The sequence below is a fragment of the Condylura cristata genome, unplaced genomic scaffold (assembly GCF_000260355.1).
Source record: "Condylura cristata isolate star-nosed mole 26May11 unplaced genomic scaffold, ConCri1.0 scaffold00006, whole genome shotgun sequence".
NCBI lineage: Eukaryota > Metazoa > Chordata > Mammalia > Eulipotyphla > Talpidae > Condylura > Condylura cristata.
In genome coordinates, this window is record NW_004567107.1 from 37,762,895 (window position 1) to 37,781,700 (window position 18,806).

General features: G+C 37.1%; 1 protein-coding gene across 1 annotated transcript in view; it reads right to left on the reverse strand.

Moving 5' to 3' along the window:
- The window catches only part of SMC5 (structural maintenance of chromosomes 5), a 60,274-nt gene extending 46,162 nt beyond the window's left edge, over window positions 1–14,112 (reverse strand). Inside the window, exons 1-3 of the mRNA XM_004677604.2 lie at window positions 13,852–14,112; window positions 8,767–8,908; window positions 6,318–6,370 (exon numbers count right to left, since the gene is read on the reverse strand). Coding sequence (XP_004677661.1) covers window positions 6,318–6,370; window positions 8,767–8,908; window positions 13,852–14,042 — 386 coding nt within the window. The 5' untranslated portion in view covers window positions 14,043–14,112. The remainder of the gene's footprint in view (window positions 1–6,317; window positions 6,371–8,766; window positions 8,909–13,851) is intronic.
- Between the last annotated feature and the right edge of the window lie 4,694 nt (window positions 14,113–18,806).

Below are 18,806 nucleotides of genomic sequence, written 5' to 3' on the forward strand. Positions count from 1 at the left end.
TCACCTCCGGGGCAGGCGGGGATCGAACTCATGCTGAAGTGGCTTTAGCTTCTTAGTGCTGTGCTTTAACCCGCTGTGCCACCAGGGAGGGCCTGCCACTTTTATTTTAAAGATGAAGTCTCAAGTATCAAGAAATAGGAAAATACTATACACCAAAATATGAGTTATGGCATCAAATCAAGACTAAGAGGAACATTTTTATCACTGTTAATGTTAGGACAAACAAAAGACAAAAATTAGTTTAGGAAATTTGCAAAAACATTAAGAGGTGAAAGAATAAAGTAAAACAAAAAAGCCAAAGTTTATTGAATAAGACTAATACTGACAAATCAATTTAAAATCAAGAAAAAGAACATAAATGAAAGGGGAATTCAACTACAAAAGACAAAAGCAAGCTTCCATACTAAGACATACTAGCCAATTAAAAAGAAATGGAAAACTGTTTTAAAAGTAAAAATTATAATGATTCATGAATAGAGAAATAAATAATCCCAATGCTCTCAAATAAACTTAAGTTAAAAAATTAAAAAACAAATTCTAGGCCCAAATGATTTTACCAATAAATTTACACATTCCACAAATATCTTTCACAAACAACATGCTGGTATAAGACCAAATCTAGCAATGTATCAAAGAAATGATGACTATACTACTTTTTTAAGAATGCAAAAGTGGGTACATATTAGGAAATTTGCTGAACTTACTATTTAAAATATGATAAACTTGACAGATGCTGATAACATACTATCAGCTATCTGCTAGAAAATACTACTTGCCATTCATAACTAAAAACATTCGAGATCAGGAACATAAGGGAATATCTCAAACAAATAGTTTCCAAAGCCCTACAAACAATACCTCATTTCACTCTAGTGACACTGGCATTCTTCTGTTCCTGAGAAACAAACTTAATCCTAACATTTAGCTCTTTTGCACAAACTACTTCGCTTGCTTTGGCACACTCTACTCTCAGATTTTTTTTTTTAATGATTGGCTCTTTTATTAAACAATTCTCAGCTCAGAGATAGTTTCAGACAGTTCTTTCCTGAACAGCCACTAAGAATAAATACACAAGTACCACCTCTTCTCCCAAAATTTAAGATCAACAATAAACAATGATAATTTTGTCCCCATTTTACTTGACCTAACAACAGCATCAGGCAATACTCCCTCTTCCTTAAACCATTTAAAGTTTTGTTTTCCAAGTACTACATTGTTTCAATACACTTTCAAATTCTTCTGTTCCCTTTCCTAGTTTGTGTTCAACTTCTCAATCTTTCATTGTGATATGGTTTAGTTCTTAAGACTTGTTCCTTCATCTCTATCTTCTCCCTTAGTAAGTCCATTCACCCCAATTTTGACACCTCTCCTCAATCTTTTGTCCAAATCTCTACATTAAAACAGGGTTGTATATCTAACTCATTCAACAATTCTATTGTCTACTAGGCACCTAGAATTATTGTCTTTTTGATTCTGAAAAGCATGTTTTTGTTATTGTTATACTGAAAAGCATTTGTAATTGTCTTATTGTTTTACTGTTAATTTCTAAAGTTGGATACACATTTCAAGCTTTGTCATAGTTTAGTTGGAAGCTGTATTTTATAAGTCATGGTATCTTATTTCTTAAAATAAATATCATCAATTACAAAAATGGTCTTCTGATCTTACACCTAAATTTCTATAGCAAGCTTTTCTAATTAATAGAAACTCCTGCAGTCCTCCTTGATGCCTATCTCTTCCACACCCAATTAAATTTGTGAGCAAATTTTAAGCCATCTTCACTTCTTTTATGGTTAATGCCATTTATCACTTAAGTGACATACCTGTTTCTGTCTCTGTTCTCTTAGTCTATTTTCCACACAGCAACCTAAATGGTCTGGTTAACATTTATGTCAGACCACGTTGCCACTCTGCTCAAAATCTGGGTGCTTCACATCTTACTCAAAATATCTGCAAAGTCCTTACAATAGTCTGGTTCCCTGATAACTTTTACCACTTCCTGTCTAATACAATGCAGTCACACTGAATTTTAGCATCTATTGATAGCTCTATTTGAAATGCTATTCCACAACATAATCTCCATGTTCAATCCCTCACCTCTTTCAGGTATTTCTTAATAAAATACTATTTTTCCAATGAGAACTTTCCTGATCATTCTATTTAACACTATAAACTCCAAATTCAGACTACTTCCTATCTTTCCTTCTGCTTTATTTTTTTTTGTGTGTCATTTTCTACCATCTAACATGATATATGTTTTACTAATTTATCTGTCCTTAACATTAAATTAATATATAACCAACATTTACGAAAAGACTGCATAAACACATGCCCAAGACTTTCTATCCATCATTCTGCTCAATGGCCACTTCATATTCTTGTTCAACAGCAATAGCAATTTCAACAATTAATGGTAGGCTGTTTGTTTCTCATGTTTTGTGTCTAGTACTCTGAAGTTCATCAGGACGCTTACAGAACTAATGACCACAATGTAACCATGCTGAATTTAGTAAAGAGAGACCTCCCCTATGCCAAACCTGGTAAAAGAAATCTGGTTAATGGTAACTGGTTAGATTATTATACCTTGCTAGTTGCTACCACACACTACGAAGTTTGAGAAGTTTAATTCACTGGGTAACCAAGAGAATAACTGGGTCTTGGAGATTGAGGGTAGAAAAGCTAGGAGTGCTTAACATCTGTGGTCTTCCATACTTAATTTATAAAACTCAAATATTAACTTTCACTGTGCATTTTGTAAATATTGACTTAGTGCATTTGTTTTGGCTACATTATCTAAAAAAAAGCATTGTGACTAATCAGTGGTTTCAAGTCCTAAACCAGGAGTAGCTTTGACAATTATATTTTTAATTGAGATATAATTCACATATTATGTAATCTACCACTTTTTTTAAAAGATTTTTTTATTACATACAGGAATTGGGGTACAGGCCAGAAGTGCTGGGGGTGAGAGGAATCACCAGAGACAGAGTGGGGAATAGAACAAGTGGATCAACTGAAATACAATGCTGAGGGGAGCAGTAGGCAAAACAGGGAGAGATCTGCTGTACCATGTGGGTAGCTCTCTGGCTGGGGGTCAAACTTGTGGTACAGTGGCTGAGGATACCTTCATAGTGCTGCTCTTTAACCCCTTGCGCCACCAGGGAGGGCCCCAAACTACCTTTTTTTTTAAATAAAAATATTTATTTATACATACAGAACTGGGGTATAGGCCAGAGGCACAGGGATGGTAAGAGTATTCATCAGAGATAAAGTGAGGAGCAGAACAGGCAGTTTGCCAAAGTACACTGCTGAGGGGAGCGATGGGTGAGACAGGAGAAGTCTGCTGTGCCATGTGGGTCCCCTCCTTGGCCAGGAATTGAACTTGTGCTTAAGTGGCTGCTGCTAGCTTCACATGCTGCGCTTTAACCAGTTGCACCACCAGAGAGGTCCCTAATCTACCATATTAAAGTGCATAATTCAGTGTCCTTTTGTGTGTGTGTGGTACAATAAAGAAAACATTAACTACTTTTAAGCAAACAATTATAATGCTTCATCAACAATAGTTTTTTAAAAATTCATGATTGTGGGCCCTCTCTGGTGGCACAGTGGTTTAAAGTGCAGCACTGCAAGCAAGCCACAGCCACCTCAGTGTGAGTTTGATGCCCAGCCTGGAGATGATCCACATGGCGCCACAAACCTCTCCTGACCCACCTACTGTGCCTGTCAGCACTGTAGGTGGTCAGTCTGCCTGTTATGTTCCTTACTCTGTCTCTGATGAATCCTCTCACCTCCCCTGCACCACTGGCCTGTACCCCAGTTCTGTATATATAAATAAATCTTTAAAAAAAATTCGTGATTGTGCAATCATCACCACTATTCTAATTCCAGAAAATTTTATCACCCTCACAAATAAGAGCCTAGATCCATTTAGCAGTCATTGTTTTGCACTACTGAAATGAAGGAAATTTTTGTATAAATAACTGACCAGTATCTAGAACATTAACTATATTAAAGAAATACATGTATTTTAAACAGTGATATACACAGTTAGATTATACTGCTAACTCTCCCACAAGCAGTACAGAACAGTGCTCATTGCCTGTGTCTATGCTGGTGTCTCTTTTTAACTCCTTTCAAAACTGCAGCTCTTCTGCCTTCCTTTCTTTCCTTAATAAACTTACTGTGTAGGCATGAAAACAAACAAAATCAGCATATGAAAGTACCTACTTCTTATTCATTCTTTCAAATAACTGAATTTTATTTTTTAATTTTTCTAAATTGAGGGATAAAATTCTCACTTTGTCTTCTTGATAACTAATGAACATAACCTCTTTTTATATTTATTGGCCATATATTTTAATTTTGTGTTAAACATCTTTGTTTACCTTCTATTAAACTGTTCACAGTTTTTACTGACTTCTGCTAAATTTTTATAATTTTGAGAGCTGAACATATTATTAGTGCTGAAATGTTTTCTCCCATTTTAACCATATGATAACCATATCTTGATCTATACTTTTAAGGGAGCCTATTCATTGTTACTGGGTCTCCTGTTATATTTAGAAAGACATTTATTAGTCCTAAGATATAAAAAAAAATGTTTAACGAGTTTTCTATTTTCAAAGTTAACATATTTTTTACTCAGCCTTTGGCACATCTGTATTTTATTCCTGTGCAGGATATCTGTATGATTAAAAATTAAGTCAATTATTTCAACTTAATTTGAGTAATTTCTATCTATCCCACATTTAAACTACCATATTCATAATAAATTTAAATTCTCACATACATTTAAATCTGTTTAATTTTCTCCATTCAGTTCCCCTAATTTTATATACCAATGCTATCAACAATTTTTACAGTAACACCTGGTATACAAATATCTTACTTACAATTCTCCTTCTTCTAATTTACAATTCTCCCTCTTCTAAATCTTGGATTTTCTGGACATTCATTGTTCTAGATCAGTCTTAGAATCAACTTGTAGGCTTACCTTTTAAGGCTATGATTGTATCAAAAAATTACATTGCTTAGATAAGACTGACTGACATAATACCAATGTTAACTTTCTGTTTTAGCAATACACTATGCTTCGCCATTTATTCAAATTTTCTTCTGTAAAATTCTATCATTGTATTTTTAATACGTGTATTGTGGTTTCTTTTTACTTCCATGTTTTTTTTTTTATCACCTCTACATAAAATAGAAAATTCTCCAAAAATTTTTGGGTAAAAAGTTCATTTCTCATAATCTATAAAATGATAGTAAGTAGTTTTTAAGAGCTAATTTAGCTCAAAATTCCACAACTTCTTATGTCATACTCTAAAGAATCATGCAACTAATGTGCATATCCATGTACAAAAAGCTGAGTGTAAACAATATGTTTCATATTGAATACTAACTCTGCTTGATGAAAACAGGCAGCAAGAATGACAAATTGCTACTATTTGTCTTTGAATATTATAATGAATTATTTCCAATGATGAGGAAAATGCAAAATATTGACTTAAATTTCAAGTATTTGTCATATATGGAACTGACGTTTCCTATCAACAACCTATCAGCAATGGTTATTTGTAGATGTAAAATTTATAGATGTAGAATTACGACAAAATGTTCATTTTAAACATTATAACTATACTATTTTTTTGTTCAGTTATTTCTTATGTTTTACATTGCTATTTTTATACTGCTTATATTTTTTTAAACAAGTAGTACTTTCAAAATCAGTGAAAAAAGACATTTTAAATTTGTGAAAAATATTGTAATTACTGAAGAAGTGCTATATCTCCATTTTACTATTTTCCATAAACTTATTACTTCCTTAAGAATTATTCCACATAACTGAGGTTTTAAGACACTTAAAACAAAATTGGGGCCTCTGATATAGTGGTGGTATAGAGGTTAACGATACCTATCAAGACATTGCCAGCCACTACAGTAGAAATTCAATCCAAAAATAACTGGCCAGGAAGCTAACACAGATGGTACAGCAGACCTTTCTAGTATCACTCGATGCTCCCCTCAGCAGTCTATTTCGGTAGATCTGCCTGTTCTGCTCCCCATTCTGTCTCTGATAAAACCTCTCACTCACCACACTCTGGCCTATACCCCAGTTCTTGTATGCATAAGTAAATAAATCTTTTAAAAAATAAATTCAACAAACAAAACTAAAAACTTACCTGTCTGGATAAAATATTTAAACAACGTATGCCATGATATTACAGTGCTATTCTTTTCTGAAGTCATCAGGAAAGCATAAACACAAACTAAAAAATTACATAGGAAAAAGTGATTTCAACACTTTTAACACTTACAATTCAATTTCAACCATGCCTTTGGAACACCCTCTCTTCACAAAAAAGCCAACCTAAGATATAAAAAGACAGTGAGCTATGAGATAACATAGCCTGGTAAATTAATTAGTTTTAACAGTTATAATTATTTGTCAGATCTAAATCCTTTCAAAAACTACTCATAAGCCCATTCTGATTACTTTCTAAAGCACCTTCCCTGATTTGGTACCCTCCATTCTTTCCACTCACAAGTAACAATACTAGTTACTATTTGTTGAACATTCTATGTGTTAGTTAACTTCTTACAAAGCTCATGACAGCCAGTAAGAGGCAGGAGAAAGAACTAAAACCAGATAATTTGGCTTCAGAGTTTATTTACTTAACCATAATCCTATTGAGTCTATATTAAGTTTTAAGCCTGTTTAAGAAACCTGCTTTAAAATCTTAATACTGTAATATTAACAATCATTTTAGAAAAACAATCATTTCAAGTTCTAAAAATATTTTATAACAGAGTAACAATTCAACTACCATACTTTCTTTTTAAAACACTTGTTTATACCAAACATATTAATAAAAACTAAAAATATTGCTTAAGGAATTAGAAGAAAAAAAATATATAGTGCCAATTTAAAGAACTGAAAATTATCAGTCAGCTGACAGTCCTGTGTAACTTATCTCAATTATGTCTTCTTGCTTCAATGAATATTATCTTAAAGTTCATTTACTGAGCATTTTTGTTTTAGTTTCTCTCTCTCTCTCAATATACACACACACACACACACACACACAAACATTGAACATTTTGTTCTTGACCATTCTATAAATTCTTTATGTATATTCTTCTATGATGGCATTTTTTCTTAAAATCATTGATATAGCAATAAACTGTTCATTTTCACTGTCATTTAAAAACTAACTTGACATATTAGAACTTGCTATAAAATACTGCTACAAATATTTCCACAATTTCACCTACTATAAATGTGTAAGAACTTACTAGGGCAGGTGGGAAAATTTTGATAGGGTAAATCTACAGTAACGCCCTATCGTTGTCCAAGGAGGGTGTACAAATCTATAATCCCAAGAGACCATCACAGCTCACCATTGCCCCATATCCTTGTGAGCACAAAGCATTGCCAGAATTGTTTGATAGATTACTTTGCCAGAGTTAATCTGCATTTCTCTAACAACTGATGTAGGTGAACATGTTTTCATGTTGCTCTGGATTGCCTTTTGTGAGATGAGGAATATTTTCTGCCCATTTTTCTTCTGAATTGTTCCTGTTCTCTTGATCACATAGTCTGGATATCAATCTTTGGTTATATGTACCTCCTCTCAATTCTTTATATCATATGTTTTGATAAACAAAGGTTTCTTAATTTTATTATACTTGAACTTAACAGTATTTTCCTCTTTTAAAAAAAATTCTCTTTTAGATGATCCTATAGAGAGGAGTGGAAGTAGGGAGAGGGAGGAATGTGGAGGACTATGGTGATGACATGTGGGTAAACTGGGGGAAAGGGAAAGTAAACATTGTTTTAAAATGAACAATAATGTAAATAGATATATAAATTATTAAAAAGATATAACAAAAGAAATTTCTCTTTTAACATGAAGTCACAAAGATAATCTCTTCTACTATCAGTGGCTTCTTTAGACTTTTGGTCAAGCATCTAGATCTTCAATCCAAATGGATTTTTACTAAGTGTGAGGCTAGGAATCAATTTCACATTCTACCTATACAACTGTCTCAGTATATTTGTCCATCTAACTTAATGTTAGAATTCTTTTGAGAACTGGGCTAAAGACCTGTACTTGCTGCTAGGTGGTAATATTACTACCTGGTTCACGTTAAACTAATAAAATTAAAATCCATGCTATTTAGGCCACACAGATAATAGAAACTCTGCTCCCCAACATGTGGTAAGGCCATAGTTATGAATTCTTAAGTACAATATTCTTTTTGTCTCCACAGTATTCAGAGTTAATGATGAAGTAATTAATACTCATTTTCTAATTTCATCTCCTAGGCCTGCCCTACCTCAGAGTGTTTCCTCACCCCTCATATTATGTACAACCAATTCAAATTCAGATTTCAAGTTTTGATGTAGACAAATACCCTTGGGGAAACAACTCCAGAGCTTGCTTAAGTTTTTATTTAGATTCACACAATTTTGTTTTTGTTCTTGGTAAATTTACTTTAGCTTCCCAGAAACCCAGAAATACATTTGAAAAGATGTATTTTACACTACTTTTAAGATTTTAAGTGTTACCTACTAGAAAAATTCACTAAGTATATGGTCAAAACACTTCTCAAAAAGCAATCTCCCAACTTTTATACATGCCACTTTAACTCTTTATATTCAAGCACTAAACATCTGCTGTACTCGAGGAACTGAGATCTAGAAATAGCAGAAAAAGCAAATTACAGCTCTGATTTTTTTTTAAACATTCAATGTTAACTCACCTTATCTGCCCGTCCCATGAAAGCAGGTTTGCCTGCTAACCCAAGGCAAATGGCACACACAATGCTGGACTTCCCTGTTCCATTAGCTCCAATAATCATATTCAAGTGAGGTCCAGGAGACACTTCACAGATGTCATATGTTCTGAATTGTAAAGAGGTGAAATTAGAAAGCAGGGGTAAGAAGTAAAAAGCATTTTCTGCTTCACATGATCATTTTCTACAGGTTTCCTCAAAATCCTTAAAAGTACAAGTTCAGTGTTATTTATAGGTTGTTAATACACATAACGAAATAACCAGTGGAAGAAATGAAAGTGATATTGCATATCTAAAGTTAGAACATCAAATTTTACATAACTCTTTCAAATGTAAGCCTGTTAACTAAGCAGCTTGATATTACTTATTCTTTTCTTAATTATTACAATATGAGAGAACAAGTCAAAGCTACCATATAAATTTTTCTTTTGTTCAGTGTTATTTAATCTAGTGTTCATATTATTAATGCATGTTAGGAAAACTTATTTTTAAAAGCTATAGTGTATGAAACATTGTTACAAATACAAATAATTTTTTAAAAATAATTTCTGTAAGCCATGACTCATCTAAAAATTGTCAGTTTTACATTTATAGTTCTAATTTAAATTCTTAGCAGCAGTTTCATATTTTAATAGTTGAAACAATCCAAATTATTTTAATTCAAATTAGAAATCGGATATGTATTACGTACACATATATTAACCCAATATTCATTTTATAAGAAAAATAACATCTTCCTTTTAATATGCAACAAAGAATATTGTTAGTCCTCATCTAAATAAATTGTATTCCCATAGGAGAAAACAAGAACTCATTAACTACTATCAAGAACTTGTTATATTTCTACCAGCAATCTAACTATCCTGAACTCTTACCTGTGACAGTAACACCTAATTCTTATTAGTCTATTAGTTACCAATAGACTAATAGACTGCCCCAAAGGGACAGTTATGGCAAAATATGAAACAAACTCTGAATCAGGTAGTCTTTCAACTTGTCTTTGAATAACCAGAATTGAAATCATTAATAAGGTCCTGCTCCTAGAGGGTTTCATTTAGCTGCCAATTCCCCAAGATAAATGCCTAGCCTGCCATTAGCCTGCTAAATATATAAACAACTGAACCAAGCACACCTCAACTTTAATTGATACTCAAAGACATTAATAATTGTGAAATGCCAGGTAGCAATAAAAATACAGATAAAAAAGAAAAAGTATTTTGTAGCAGTTTTCTAAGCCCACATTTCTACATGGCACCTATCTACTTTATCCTTTCAGGTGTTTTGCTGTCAGCAGTTAGGTCTGAAAGGAACCCTGTATAGTGATTAAAATAAAACTAGTCTGAGAATTTCAGACATCTAGAAAATGTCCTGACCCAGAACTTCTTAATCCCAATATATGAAATATATGAAAGGTCCTGTTATTTTATACTTGAATTTCCTGCTATAAAATCTGTGTGCATTTCTCTAAAATAGTGAAGCAACTGATATTTAAGAAAACAATAAAAAAACAAGAAAAAGCATAAGAACTTCTGGCCTATAACAAACACACAACTATTACTAATAGTAAGAGTTGCCAAATACAAACTTCTAATTCTATGATTTATTGGAAATTCCCTTTCCTCTGAATGCTCCTTGAAAGAGAAATTATGAAAGAACCATCTTCTTCCAAGTCTATATACTTGCCTTTTATCTCAGGTGCTACATACAGCCTCAGAACATGTACATGCTCAAAGTTAATTCAGAACTACAGTTATCACCTCAGTAACTCTATCTGGCTATCTCATGACAGTCATCTCAAATTTAAAATATTCCAAAAGAAGCCCACTGTGTTTTCCAAAATTACATTTTTTAGTGAATGGTATCATCTATCCATTAGAAACCTAGACAATTATTTTGCATCTTCTTTGATTCTACCTTACCCACTTACACCTATCATACAAGTTAATCACCAAATCATGTTGGTAAGACACACAAACCTGACATTTGTTTAAAATGAAAAAAATGAGGCCCTCCCTGGCAGCACAACAGGATAGGCACAGCACTATGAAACTAACGCAGTTCCATTTCCAGCCAGAGAAGTGACCCACATGGTCTGGCATCCTACCGCTGCTCCCCTCAGCAGTAAATCTCCTTGTTCTGCTCCCCACACTGTCTCTGGTGAATCCTCTCAGCCCCTGCACCTCTGGCCTGTACCCCAGTTCTGTATACATAAATAAATCTTTTAAAAAATAAAGAAATAAAAAGAAAAAAACTGAACCCTTCATAATTTAGCTCTAGCATCTTTTTAAAAAGTTTCAATCCTTGCCCCCTGTTCTTTAATCAGGCCTCTACATTCTACGTAGATGAAGTTTTCTTGATTATTGTGCACTTCTTTCTCCAAGTCTTTGCACATGCCATTATTTTAATCGGCCAAAGAATCTTTCCCTCCATTCCCTATCCCATTTGATTTGGTTAACAAAACAAGATCCTTCCCCGACTAGTTTCGTCAAGATGTTTGATCCCCTAAACCTACCCTTGCTATTTCATTCTGAAAATTCAAAGTCCTGTCATTATAAAAATAAACAAGACCTCACCTAGTACTGAACTTTCCCACCACCTTTTCCTTTCCTCTTCACATAAGTGCTTTGCTTTCTCACATTCATTCATTCTTATGTGACTTGCAAAGTCTTCTGCTTCCACTGTTTCACTAAAAGATCAAAAATTTCTTACCAGCTAAATGCTAAATTACCCTCTTCAGTTCTGTTACTTGACTTCAATGTAGCAGGTGATATTTTTGCAATACTTTTTCCTTTGCTTTGGTAATTCTCTCCCATAGATTTTCCTTACCTTCTCAGTCTCTGATTTTCTCCTCTGATCACTCTTAGTTGTTGGCACACCCTTAACTGTTCCTCCAGGACAGGGTACTTCTATTCCTCCTATTTACAATTCTTTCTGGGCAATCCCAATCGTTTCTTTTTTCTTTCTTTTTGACAGATTTATTTATGCTTACAGAACTAGGTTACAATAGGCCAGAGGTTTGGTGGGTGAGAAGATTCACCAGAGACAGAGTGGGGAGCAGAAAAGGCAGATCTATGAAATACAATGCTGAGGGGAGCAGTGGGCTGGTCAGGGGAGGTCTGCCTCACCATGCGGGTCAGCTCCCAGGCAGGGCTAGAACTCATTCTGCAGTGGTTTGGGAGAGCTTCATAATAAGGTGCTTTAACCCGGTTTCGCCACCATGGAGAGCCTCCAACTGTTTCTTAACCTTAGCAGTCACTGATACATAATCATCTCCAAATCACTCACCTGTTCACATTTTCCTGTAAGGATTAGACCCTTACAAATACTACCTATTGAAGATTTCTTTTAAATGCTCCACAAGAAACTTCAAGTCACAGGATCCAAAAGGTATTTAATGTTATTCTCATCAAATTGCTCCTTCTGAGTCGCCCATATCTCACCAGTCATGACAAAGAGAAAAATGCTGCACTTTCCCTGACTCTCACTCGTCACAACTAATCTGTAGCTAGAGGATGTCAAATCTCTTTGCTTTTAGCTCCTGCCTCTCCACTGGTACTCGTAGTTGGAACTTGATCATCCCTTGCCTTCATATTGTAAAAATCTTCTTTGCCTCCCCATCTTGCACCCATTCAAAGTCATTCTTCACGCACGTTTCAGAGTAATATAAACTACATGTCACTCTTACTTAAAACACAAGGCTGTTCAAACTTGAAGTATGAATTCCTTTGCGTAGGAAATAGTCATAATATGTTCAAGACATACTAAAATACTCTTCCTAAATATAATAAACTGTTTCAGGCAGTTCCTTCTGTCTACAATGCTTCCACCACATTTAAGACTTTCATAACCTCCTTTTTCACAGTTTTGGATGAAATTAACTACATTATTCCATCCTTTGTGCCCCCATGCTATTTAACTAATTTGATACTTATTTTTTTTTTAAAGATTTATTTATTTATTCATACAGAACTGGGGTACAGGCCAGAGGCTTAGGGGCGGTGAGAGGCTTCACCAGAGACAGAGTGGGGAGCAGAACAGGCAGACTGACAAGTACACTGCCGAGGGAAGCAGTGGGCGGGTCAGGAGAGGTCTGGCTCGCCATGTGGTCTCCTCCGGGGCAGGCCGCAGGCGGGAATCGAACTCATGCGGAAGTGGCTTCAGATTCTCAGTGCTGTGCTTTAACCTGCTGCGCCACCAGGGAGGGCCATTGATACTTATTTTACTGATCTGGATTCAAGTAGCAATTCAGCTATTTATAAGTTGCATAAGCCTGAGTTTATCTCATTGATGGAGAAAATATAATTATCATGAGGAAAGAATGAGAGCACTATGTAAACAGAGCTATTTGTTTACTTGGCACATGGTTAAGTTCTTTAAAAACGTTTCTACTGTCATTGCCATTGTTGCCACTAAGCTACTATGTGAAACGTATGCTTTAAAAAGACTTTGATTCAATGATTAAGGTGCTTGACAGGTACACAGTATTTGTCTTAAAAAAATTTACTAAATTCAGGAATAATGATGATGATAATTAGTCGTCTGAAGAAAAAGGGAATCAGGGATCTAGTGGAGGGATTTAGTGTCTGTTGGGAAGCCCAAAATGGACAGTCGTGCTTAATTTTCTTGTCCACTTGAACCTCCACCATCTCTGTCTACCTGGCAACTCACTGCTCACTCTTCATGAAACTGCGGAAGCATCAGTGCCAGTCTAATTTAACTGTTGCTTCCCGAGTTTCCGGGGCCCAGTTTTGTGAATTACACACTTTGTCCTCCCTCTATAATACAGACTCCCAGTGAACTGAGTCCCGAACACCGGCTACTTGACGCCTTCTAATAACCTGGACGGAAAAAATAACAAGCCCGCACCACACCAGACACACATCTACCACACCAACACACACGTCCACCTAACCGGCCGACGGGTAAAAGCCTCAAGGCAACGCCAGGACCAACTCACGGTCAGATCCCCAAACTTACAACACCCCCGCCTCCCAAGCACCCTGCGTCCAGGTCTGCGGGGTCCCCGCCGCGGAGCAGCCCCTGGCCACTCACAGGAAGTTCTCCATCGCGATGCGGACGATAGAGCCTTCCACGAAAGGCCCAGACGACTGCAGTGGCGCCGGCGGTGGCGCCGGCGGGGCCGCACTCTTTTTCTTGCTCGGGACCTCTGAAGACGGATCTCTAGGGAGGGGTCTCTTGGAGGCCGAGGGGCTGGTGGTCGTCTTCCTGCTCGGAGTCGCCATCCTGGCTTCCACTCCGCCCCGCAGCGGCTTCCGTTCCCACCGACTTGCAGCCCGGCGCCCAGGCGCCCGGCTCCCGCGCGAACTGCCCGACACCCGACTCCGCCCACGAGCCCGCCCGGCGCCTGCGCAATGCCAGCTTGGCGGCGTCAGCGGCCTCCCGGCCCCGCCCCTTCCTCGCGTCGCCTTGCGTCGCGTCGAGTCGCGTCGCCTGCGGCCTAGGAGGCCTGAGGGCTGAGGGCGCTGGCTCTAGGGGGGGACTTTTTTTCTCAGGCCGTTTCTGCATTTTTCAGTTGTGTTTCGTTTTTTTCAACCCGTAAAAAGAAGTTAGTTGCATTTAATACTTGAAAATCATTTGGTGTGCGAGTTAGCGGATCCGCGAGCCAGCGGAGGCCTTTGCGGTGGCGCCTGGGGTGCTGCGCTGGGCGGGCCGGGAATCCTATTGGCTTAGCTGTTCCTATGCGCTCGCCGGCGTGCGCAGGGACGAAACGGTCCGGGTGTCAAAAACTGAGCAAAACTTCCCAGAGGCCTTTTGCCAGTCTTAAAGCGACGCGCTCGGTCTCCTGAGCTCTCCGTGCAAATTCTTCTCAGTGACTCACTGCCCCCTAGTTTCCTAATTCTTTATAGACCCGCCTCCAAGGCATCTAGAAATCCCTGAGTTTGGGTGGGCTGGCATCTGAGTCAACCTGCTAACCCCTCGCTAAAGATGAAAAGCATGGAGATCTTCATTCACTCACCTAATACTGTCTAATCTGAGAGAGACTGCGGCTGCAACAGTAAAGGAGTCAAGGTTGCGTGTCTCGAATTTAAAGTTATGGTGCAGGAGATGGAAAAAGAACCTATGAATCAACAAATGATAAGAATTACTTAGGTTATAGGTGTTTTAAAGAAAATAAAACAATGAGTGTGATGAAGGGGAGGAGTAAGGAAGGCTCGGCAGAGGAGGCGATTGAGCTAAATAAACCCTGGAGGACAAGCCTAGTGCATAAAGTAGAAAAAGGAATTCCGGACAAGGACACAGGCTTGTGGGAACAAGTGAGATCTTGAGGAACAATGAGAAGACCTGTGTGGCTGCAGCAGAATGACTGTCAACCTTAAAAATAAAATGGCCATTATTTTACCAACAAAATTAGTTTATCTGGAATTAGACAAGCAAACTGTAGCATTCTATAGAGACAGAAGAAAGGTCAGCTTTCACTAGGATTCAGAAGGAAATTGGGGAGGGTTGTTTTGAACAAAAGCTTATTGGAGAACTAGAGCTCCAAGTTGTGGCATTTTCCCATTGGCTGCAAGCATTGGGTAGTGCTTAGTTGCTAGGGAAGGGTAAACCCTCCCTTCCTGCAGGTTCTGTGAGCTACCCCTTCTGACCCTCTCACTCCATTTTGAATGAGATTTTTTAAATTTTCACATTGGGGCAGCAAAGCTGAATTTTAAAAGCAATGGGAAGCCAGTGGGTGATTGTATGAAAGAAATAGAAGAATCTGATCAAAGTTTTTGAACAAGTGATGTTGAACATATTTTCATATTAAATGCAGAAAATTTGAAAACACAGGAAAACAAACATACAAAAGGAAAAATTATAATTCCTCTATCACTTAAAATTTTGGTGAATGTCTTCACAACTATTTTCATATATATATGAAAACATACACTATATATATATATACACATATATATGGCATACATCTTTGCATGTATCTTTAGTCCTACTTTATAGCCTGTTTCTCATTGAATATATTATGAATATCTTTCATTGTCACTAAATATTTCACTGTGAAATAGTTGTATTTTACTGTAAAGTAGTACTTCATTTAAAAGTGTACTATAATTGATCTCCATACTGCTTTTTTGCTGGATTTTTCATGATGAAAGTTAGCATGAACTAATGATGTTCTGGAAGACTAGATCCATGCATTCTATAAAAAATTTCACATGGCAATAAAAGTACAGAAAATTATCTTGCCTCATATGGATTTTTTAATTCAGGTGAAAAGGGTGGTGTCAAGAGGCAGAGGGTGAAATTCTTTGGGAAAAGAATGTCAACTTACAAGAATCTGATACTAGTGAGTGATCCACAATGCAAATGAATCTTATGCTTCTCAGGGTTTAAAGTCAGTTATTAGCTGAACTGATCATCCATCCTCACTGGCTAATTAATGTGGCCAAGCAAGTAGACCTAACTTTCTACTGATAAAGGAGGAAGTGACCAGAGACCCTCTGAGTAGTTACCTTCCAATTCTGCTGAAACTTTATAAAAGGAAACAGAAGTGGGCAGAAATGTTCAGGGTCAATGATTATAAATATATTTCACGTCACCATCAAAATCCCATCTTCTGTGTTCTCTTTCTTAGCTCCACTCCAAGTCCTTGATATGTTGCCACAATGGCCAGAGAGTGGGGCAAAATGTACAGAAAGGAAATCCACTGAGACCATCTCTGACCGAGAATTTATGATTCCATTTCTAGCAAGAAACCACTGTGGACTCACAGTAATAATCCCCTCAGGTTTATAAAACAAGTAGGGATATTACTTTTGGTTTTGGCAAGTTCAAAAAAATGGACTTGAGAGGAAGGGAAGAAGCCAAATGTTTAAATCTTAAGCCCTGGCACTGAGGACCCCTTTGCCACTGCCCACTGCCATGGACCCCCGATCAGCCTAGATAAAGAAATAATGGTGAAGATCTGGGTAAGGTTGAGAAGTTCTGAGAACCATCAACCTTCCCAGAGGGAAATTATAACTCTATAAAAGATAGCTTTAAAGTTTCAAAACTTTTTTTTTTTAAGATTTTATTTATTTGTGCATACAGAACTGGGGTACAGGCCAGAGGTGCAGGGGCGGCGAGAGGCTTCACCAGAGAGTGGGGAGCAGAACAGGCAGATCGATGAAGTACACTGCTGAGGGGAGCAGTGGGCGGGCCAGGAGAGGTCCGCCACACCATGTGGTCACCTCCGGGGCAGGCGGGAATCGAACTCATGCGGAAGTGGCTTTAGCTTCTCAGTGCTGTGCTTTAACCTGCTGCACCACCAGGGAGGGCCTCAAAACTTTTTTATTTTATAAATCTGTTTCAAACAGCATGTAGAAGTTTAAGACAATTGAAATACCAGTTTATTCTCACTGTAATGCTATTAGTAGTAGAACTGGTCATAGAAATAGTCACATACCAGTAGTAAGAGCTAATATTAACAGTATTTATTATATCTCAGCTACTGTTCTGAGCAACTTTTAAAAAAAAGATTTTTATTCATTCATGCATATAAGAACTGCAGGCCAGAGGTGTGTGTGTGGCCATGGGGGTGGGGGTGGGGAGAGGGGAGAGTGTGTGTGAGAGGATTCACCAGAGAGAATGGGGAACAGAACAGGTTGATCTATTGAAATATACTGCTAAGGGGAGCAGCAGGCAAAACAGAAGTCAGCTGCATCATATGTGGGTCACCTCCCTAGCCAGGGATTGAATTCATGTTGCAGTGGCTGGCAATAGCTTGATAACATTGATTTTAACACTTGCACCACTGGGGAGGCCCTGTTCTAAGTAACTTTTCATATTTCATTTTTATATTTTAGATTAATGATTACCTCTTTCTCAGAGCTCTATCTCTTGGGTAGAGAAACTAACTGAAAGATTTAAAAAAAAATCAAGTATTAATATCCGGCTTCATGTGTTCTTTGTAACATGTCATAATAAAAAGCTCAATGGGTCCTCATTTCTTTTGAAGATACAAAATGGGAAAAATAGTATCAAATTGTTCCAGAAGAAATTTTCCCTCAGTTCAGAAAGATGACCAACAAGGTGTGAAATCATTGCATGCAAATTCCTGTGCTTGCAAAGCGAACAGATAATCCTGACCAGGCTAGAGCAGGTATAGAGTGTAGGCTCGGGAGAATCTGGGGCAATAGTGAGAGTTTTCCCTCAGGTCCTAGTACTTTCCAAAGGAAGGAAAGTTGACCATTTTTAGAACTATGGTAAATCACTGAAATCAGTCACATAAATTATGAATGAGTCCTTTGGTATCAGTCACTGAGTGTGACATTTCATCTCAGGAACTCTGCAAGTTGGGCTGCTAGTGAATTCTCCAATAAACTTGTTGATTTAAAGTTCTCACTTACACAACTATGGTTGGTAGCCATAAAATTCTTTTTATAATTAAAATTGTATTTCTTTTATTATTTTAGGAAGCTTGGAAGTACAAAAGTATAAAACAGAAACTAACTGCTATTCATCCTCATTTCTACAATCAAGAATTGTCAGCAATTTGACCATTTCTCCCAGTCCTTTTTTTATTTACTTTTTACATTTATACATGAAACATATCAATACATTTGTCTTTTAAAAAATTAGAATAGAAGGCCCTCCCTGGTGGTGCAAGGGTTAAAGCACAGCACTAAGAAGCCAAAGCCACTTTAGCATGAGTTCGATTCCTTGCCCTGGAGGTGACCCACATGGCCTGGCAGATCTCTCCTGACCCGCCCACTGCTCCCCTCAGCAATGTACTTCATCAGTCAGCCTGTTCTGTCCCTACTCTGTCTCTGGTGAATCCTCTCACTTGCATAAATAAACAAATCTTTAAAAAAAAAGTAGTAGCATCTTGAGTGTAAATGCATTATATAACTGTGTTACAAAGCATTACATACATACATAAATATATAAAATACACTAAAAACAGTATAAAGCATGTTTTTCATTAAAAAATACACTTATAGGGCCCTCCCTGGTGGCACAATGGATTAAAACACAGCCACTGCAGCACGAGTTTGACTCCTGGGGGTGAG